Genomic DNA, 7,279 nt, shown 5'->3' with positions numbered 1-7,279 from the left:
GGTCGGGCCGCGCAGGCCTCACCTCCGCAGCACTCCGCCCAGCAGCGAAGCGTTGAGACACTCGGGCGGTGAGAGGCGCCGCTGTACTTCCGCCACCGTGACCTTGTACTTCGAGGTGGAGCTGAGGAGCGAGAGGCGACCCGGAACTGAACAGAAGACTTCGTTGGGGTTCACGACGCCACCGAAGAGGTTGTCCTTGTTAATGGGGATGGCGGAGACGGCGTTGCTGTTGGACTTGGACAGGGACACGGGGCCTGCGGAGACAGACCGGAGGCCGTGTGTGGAGCCGAGGATCCCGCCCAAGAGCTGCCGGGCACGCCTCTCCTCCCGGCCAGGGCAGGCGCCCCGGCTTGCGCGGCAGCCCCCCTTTTCTTCCAGCCCTGAAAACTGCATGGCTCTTTCCCACCTCCTGCCCTCCTCCGTCCTGGGATCAAGACTTCTCCTCGGCGCGCCTCCCCCGCGGCCTGGAGGTGCCCCCACAGCCCGCCGGCCAGGCCTGTGCTTCTGCCCAGACCCTGTCCTGTTAGTCAGGGTGCTGTCTGGAGATGGTGGTGCCACTGTGAGCCGCTGAGCGCCAGCGTCCGAGGACGGGGGGCCCTAGACAAGGTGCTCCCGCACGGGCTTGGGGTGCAGGGGCGGGGATGACGTTTGCAAACCAAGATCAAGCCAACTACGCATCCTTTGGAGTTTGGTGGAATGAGGGGTTGAGTGTTGGGGGGAAATGACTTCATAAACCTGTCATTAAAATCAGCCCAGCGTTTAGATGGCAAATCAGCCTGTAAATGAGCATTTTGAGTTTTAAGGCAGCACCAAGCTGGGAAGTGGTCTGTTGACACACACAACACGTGCCCCATCCTTTGGAGAAATAGGCCCGTTCCTATGTTTAGTTTTGAGAACGACTCGAGTTTTGAAGAGCCATCCCAAGCCCCGTTTTGTACTAGAAGGAAGGATACCGGGGCCCACCACGGAATACTTCGGTTGAGCAAATAGTTAATGGTCCTCTGCTCACGCGTCCTCATTGGGAAGGCAGGGAGGATACCTCACTAGCTAAATTCATTAGCTCTTCATTGTCGGACCCATCATAGTTAGAAAAAAAATTTCAAGACCAGCAGAAAGTGTACTAACGTTACATTTCTCGACACCAATATAATTCAGATGCATTCGTAACCATTTAAGTACCGTATGCGTTTGTATTTTTAAAATCCCACATGGAGACATATATAATAATGTGTAAACATTCTCATTGTCTTACTCCTCCCTCTTTAATGGGATATTCTAGATGTATGGGGAGGTGGGGGGGCTCTAGTTTTGGATAGATCACTTGTGACATTAATAGCTCTGGGGAGGCTAATAGAGACAATAGGAGTTAAACGAACTCTTGAGAGATTACTAATAAAAGAGCCAATTATCATGTCGACTTGGAAAGAGCATCTCTTAAGATTTATCCCTTGCACATCTAATTTGATGTGACAAAGACTTCACAGATGCAAAAATGAAACTCTAAACTCGCTAACAAACTGATTGGGGTTAGAAATGAAATGAGAACAGTTTTATATAGCATCGTCCTCTGGTGGTGCCTAGAATCCTGAAATGTAACATTGCCACCATAACAACAACAACAACAACAACAACAACAACAACAACAACAACAACAACAACAACAACAACAACAACAACAACAACAACAACAACAACAACAAAGCTGCTGTGAATAGCATTTAATCCAGTAAACTTTATTTCTACTCACTAAATACAATACAAATTACAGATCCATCCAAATCACTGGGCACTTAAAACAACTTTTGCTTTGAACAATTATGCTAACAATCCTGACATCTTCAAGATGCTAATTTTAACCAAAAGCCAAATTTTTGTTAACCTAATTCACAAAGTTTAAAAACCCTTAAAGAGCTAATGAGAAATTAAGTGGAAAATCATGGAAGGTTTGTGTTTTTTTTCCACTCTGCTAAGGAATGCTATGTCTCTTTATCATCTGCCCTTATATCAATAGTAAATTATTTGCACTGTTTTAGCATATCACTGCTTAACACTCCTGGCCACTCGCACAAACTATTAAAACGTTTCAAAATTGAAATGCCACTTCCAAATCGGTTAAACTATTACACATTTTATGTGTTTGTCCAGATATCATTAAACTAAATTAAATAATCAAATCATGAATCAGAACAAAGCTAGCCTGTTGCCATTGCTAACCTACTGAAAGCTGATCATTCAAGCATTGCTGTTCTATGCCTGTTTGCTAATTCTGGGCCTTTAGGAAAATCGTATTTGAAAAAAATAAATACAGCTCTGCAAGTTCTTTTAAATAGCACTATGCCTGTAAGGACATGCTTGGAATGCAAAAGGAAATGGCTTACCTTTCTTAATTACAGTTTGATCTGGGATGTTAATACCCGGGTCTTCTACATGCTGCAACAAAAGGATACACATGGATGTAAGTGTATAATCAAAACAAAAGGAAATGAATATTCCGTGCAAGATGGGGGGAGGGGAAGGTGTAGAATCAAAATTCCCCCCTTAGAGTGACATTTATATATAAACATCTCATCTTGGCTTATTGGAATCTGGGGCTTTGCAACTCAAGAGGTTTCACTGCACACTCACGACCAATTTCTCCTCCTCCAGCAAATAATTTGAGTTTGAAAGAAGTGGGGGTTGGGAATAAAACTTTCTTTGGAAATTAAAATCGAGTTCTGGAGCACCTAATCTTTTCCACAATCAGCTCAACCTTTTAAAATGCACCTAGCATTACTTTGGCGCCTCAGTGGCTTCGGACTTTTAGTGATTCAAGGGCTCAGCAGCAAAAGCCAGGGAAACACAATAGAAATGACAGGCAGGACAGGGGGGTGCTGGAAACGCTTTAGGTAGTGTGATAAACAGCAAATGCAGACACACATCTTCACTTATGAGAAAATAATAATTTGTGTGATCTTTTTGAAAAAAGGACTACTGCCTAAATTGGATATCAGAGAGGAACATAAATGATTTTTAAAAACAAACACAAAAACGTTTGAGGTTGTTTCTGTTGTCCAACAGCAGATTTGTTGGGGTGGGGTTTTCTTTTTTTGCGGATGGATGGGTATATGTGTGTGCCAGAGTCGAAACGTGATTAGAAAGTAAAATGAAATCATGTTTTCTAATGCAGAAACTGACAGGCAATATAATGTCTGGCTGTGTTTACAAATTAGCACCAGGGCTGCTGAGATAGAAGATTTCGCAATCGTTACCAAACACAGGCATTACCATTTAAAAAACTATTACTTCCTTCTCTAGTCTTTGTCCAACAATAATACTGATTCAAACATTTTCCATTCTGTCTTGGATTTATGCTCCTGTTAATTGTGCCTGATCGCAATGATTCCGGGTGGATGGTACTAAGTTGCTTTATTACAGGTTTTATTATACTCAATGCTCTCATTTGTAACTTGCCTAAAGTGCTTCTGGATTTAAGTATAATTAAATTGAGAAATGTTCAGAAATGAGTACTGCTGCAGTTCTTGTGTTTTAACTATATGGGGAAATATGATCCCTTTATGCATGCACCCTAAACTCATAAAGTAAATGTAGTGTGGCATAATACTTTTATTTGTGTTATTTCTAGACCTTGTCCATACAGGGAAGACTGTTAAGTTTAAAACCCCACTGAGATATTAATGATTAAATAATTTTCACCATCGATTTGATTTTCTTAAATATTTAGCAGTCATTCTTATTAAAGGTTAACTGTTGCAGCAATGGGAAAATTGAAAACAACCCTTTTCCTGACCCAAATTCCTTTGAAAGAATTTTTTTCTTAAAAGGTGGGGAAGGGAGGGGGAGAGCAGCAACTGGGTTTCCTTGTTTTCATTTGATCTTTAGGTTAATTTCTCCTACTGACCATTTCACCACAAAGAGGGACTATACAGGTGTTAAGAATTCACACCAACCACTTTCGAATTTTTGCAAAGTAGAGCAATTCTAATCCACAGTCGTCTCAAAAACTTGCAACATTATTTTGCAATTCAAATATTTCCAAAGACCAGGCTAGGAAAAGGATTCAGAGAATCTTTGGGAAGAAGTAAAATGATCACAACTTCCAGGTTTGTTTTTTAATTGCGCTTTTCTCAACTATTGCTCCTCTCATTTTCCTTCCCAAGAACTGCACAGTTTAGTATCAGCCTCTAAATACATGTTCGAACACACATACACATACAACACATACAACACACACACACACACACACACACACACACACACACACACACACAATGCTTACTAAACCCCACATTGGATCAAGTTCCTACTTTTCTGCTTTCCATGCAAGGCTGCTAAACATAACCAACAAATTTCAGTGATTAACTGAGCTAAATGAGAGATGTAATAAATTTTCTATTTTCCTATGTAACTTACAGTTTTAAATTCACCAAGCAAGCAGGTAAGTTCATCTGACCATTTTCTTTGCAATCTAATGCAGTAATCATTAAACTGTCAACGGACATATTGCTGCAATATTTGATGCAGTAATTTGAAATAGCATTTCAGCAAAAATCACATCCAGATACATTTCCTCTCCAAAGAAAAGCAGCATTAATAGAGCCTTTACAGCTTTAATAAAATTATTGGCTTGTTCTAATTCCATTTCAGGAAGGTTGTGAGGAAACCATAAATATGTAGAATTGAAGCAGAGATGCTGGTTTAAATTTAATTTCAGAAAGTATTTTCAAATTATCAATAGCTGGTTTACATTGTAAAGAGTAAATGTGCTAATATCATGCTTATTAAGAGATCATTTTAAACTACATTTATTGATAACTGAATTAAAACAAGTAATGTTGCTCAATAGTTTCAGAACATTTAATATGGGGTGTAGCAGGTTCTGATAGGCGTTTGGAACCCAGCTAATGATTTATGAGGTCAGCACTTAGCACCCCTAGGAAAAGAAGAAGGCTGCATTCTAATGTCCCTCTGCTCAGATTTGCTACTTAACTCTTCCTTAATCAGGGTAGGGGATACACATAACTTTCAGATATCACTAATGCTTGTGAAATCCGGTAAAATTAATTTTTCAGTATGTCTTTTACACTTTCTTTTGAGTTGCCAGAGCATTTAATGAGCTCTTTCGGTTGAATTTTAACATCTTTTTCAGGACAGGGGGAAATCCCAGCGCCAGACTCAGAGGTGGAATTAGATCCTCTCCCAATCGAAACAGTTTACTGTCTTGGCGAGGGGGGATATTGTGACATTCATCTGATTTATTTGCGTCGGTGGAAATGGTAATGCTGGCATTGTCTGGAGGATTTCCAGGAACCATTGTTCTAGGGGCAGAACTCAACTTATTTTTAATTTTTTAAATTCGGTTGTCTATGTGAGTCCTGAAAGCGCCCGCCCAAAAAAATAAAATGAGATTTTGAAAAAGTGAACACACTGAAGAAAACCCGGGCCCACCGGCTGTGCGTCCCCGGCATCTTCTCTGGGACGGGGGACGGGCTGCACTCCCTCTCGCGCCGTCCGCGCGGCCTCTTACCGGGACGTCCTCGATGGCGTGAGGTAAGGAGTGGATCGGGAGGTCTCCGAGTCCGGAGCCCAGCCCGTGCGGGCCGTGCAGGAGGTCCTCGTGCCGTCGGTAGTCCCTGCGAGGATCCAGGCCAGACAGCTGGTGGGGCAGCCCCCGGTGCGTGTGCAGGAGCCCAGCCTCCTGGCTCTGCCTCTGGCCGGGCCAGCCCGGGTGCTGCGGCTGCGGCTGGGCGTGCAGGGGGTTCAGGCTGTAGGGGTCGTTGACGTGGGAGTAAGGATCTTGCGACTGGGAATAGATAGGCTGGTAGGGCGGGGGGAAGTAGGGGGGCTGGAAGTCGGCATTGGGGGTGTGGGACAGCGGCGGGGCGCTCGTGTAGGGAGATTGACCTACAGTGCCCAGCTGGGGCAACCGCGCCGTCCCGTTGCTGGTGCCGTCGTGACGGTCCTGGAAGAGAGCGAGAGGAAAGCGAAGAACAAGCAGTCAGGCGTCGGGTTCCGGCTGTCCAGGCTGAACCCACTCCGCAGGGCCGCGTGGGAAAGCGCCCCTGCCCGGCGGCAGGCCGCAGAAGCGAGCTCCCAGGTGCTCCTTTTGGAAAATACCCCAGAGGTGAAACGGGCCCTTCCAAAAACGCGGGGAATGAGACCGGGCAAGTTCGGGGCGTAAGAGATTCTCCTCAGCTATTTCTTTCCACGGTCGGGCCGGATAGAAAAGGGCCTCCCAGAATGGAGCACCATAAGCTGCGGCGAGAAACCTCCCTTCAGCAAAATTAAAATTCCTACTAAATATTAAACAGCAGAAGCGCCACACACACACACACACACACACACACACACACACACACACACACACCATTTGAACTGCGTTGTTCACCTCGTTCCATTTATTTGGAGGGAAAAATCATACCCGTTCAAAGACTATTAGCATTTCGTGACTATTTAAATAGAAACATTTCGTAGTGGGGCTATAACGAAGCACGTTTGAATGACCGGCTCAAAGAAGGTTTTAACTGCAGGTTGGGGTGGGGGGGAGACTCTGCCTTTTCCGTTCCCTCAGTTAAAAGCCCCTTTCTCCCCGGCGTCGATTTACCATATGGATGGGGACGTCTAGTCCAGGTTTAAAATAGACGCAGCCCTCTTGGGTTTAATGAGAGAGGGGCACGCCGGGGCGGGGGGCACCCACCCCTTTCCCCCCCAGCCGCAAAAGGCAGAAGAAACGCCTGACTTTCTGTTCCTCTATTGAAATTCGCTTGCAAAACAAGTGAACAGAGTTGATTCCGGGGAATGCGAACCCTCGGAGGTGCACCCCGGGCCCCTAGGGTAAGGGGCACATGGGGCTACGTTTTTTTTGGGTGCAAACGGATTTAGCATCAAACGTTGAGCACATCTCAGGAACAAGTGAAGACGCAAGGAAATAAAGATGAACATGGCGAGAAACACGCCTCGGGGAGTAGCGGCGAGGTAGGTCTGCGCGCCGGGAGATGTGGAACAGGGACGGGGGAGTTGAGGATGGAAAAGAGCAAAGAGGGAAATGCAGATGAAAGGGGCGCCCCGCTGGAAACCTGGTGGCGAAACCCGAGGTCTCGCGCAGCTCCGCCGCACCAGGTTTCCAGCCTAGAATTCCGAAGGAAACGGGGGTGGGGGTGGGGGTGGGACTCACCATAGCTGAAAAACTGTGAACTAACATCTGCGTAGAGTCTGGGGTACCGAGTCAGGGTGGAAAAAAACAAGGAAGCCTGGAGAGCCCGGCTGCCCCGCAGCCCGCGGT

At 45.5% G+C, this 7,279-nt stretch overlaps 1 protein-coding gene across 6 annotated transcripts in view; it reads right to left on the bottom strand.

Moving 5' to 3' along the window:
- Window positions 1–7,279, bottom strand: part of TFAP2A (transcription factor AP-2 alpha (activating enhancer binding protein 2 alpha)) — a 20,845-nt gene that overhangs the window by 5,985 nt on the left and 7,581 nt on the right. For 3 of the 6 annotated variants that reach the window (XM_005880704.2, XM_014528721.1, XM_005880703.2), the window contains exons 2-4: window positions 5,525–5,959; window positions 2,379–2,430; window positions 23–254 (exon numbers count right to left, since the gene is read on the bottom strand). In XM_005880704.2, coding sequence (XP_005880766.1) covers window positions 23–254; window positions 2,379–2,430; window positions 5,525–5,959 — 719 coding nt within the window. Of the gene's footprint in view, window positions 1–22; window positions 255–2,378; window positions 2,431–5,524; window positions 5,960–7,171; window positions 7,273–7,279 lie in introns of those variants that run through there. The other 3 variants (XM_014528720.1, XM_014528719.1, XM_005880705.1) reach the window with 3 other exon arrangements.

This window comes from Myotis brandtii, unplaced genomic scaffold (assembly GCF_000412655.1).
Source record: "Myotis brandtii unplaced genomic scaffold, ASM41265v1 scaffold649, whole genome shotgun sequence".
NCBI lineage: Eukaryota > Metazoa > Chordata > Mammalia > Chiroptera > Vespertilionidae > Myotis > Myotis brandtii.
The sequence above is the reverse complement of the archived record's forward strand: the minus strand, read 5'-3'. Positions and strand labels throughout refer to the sequence as shown.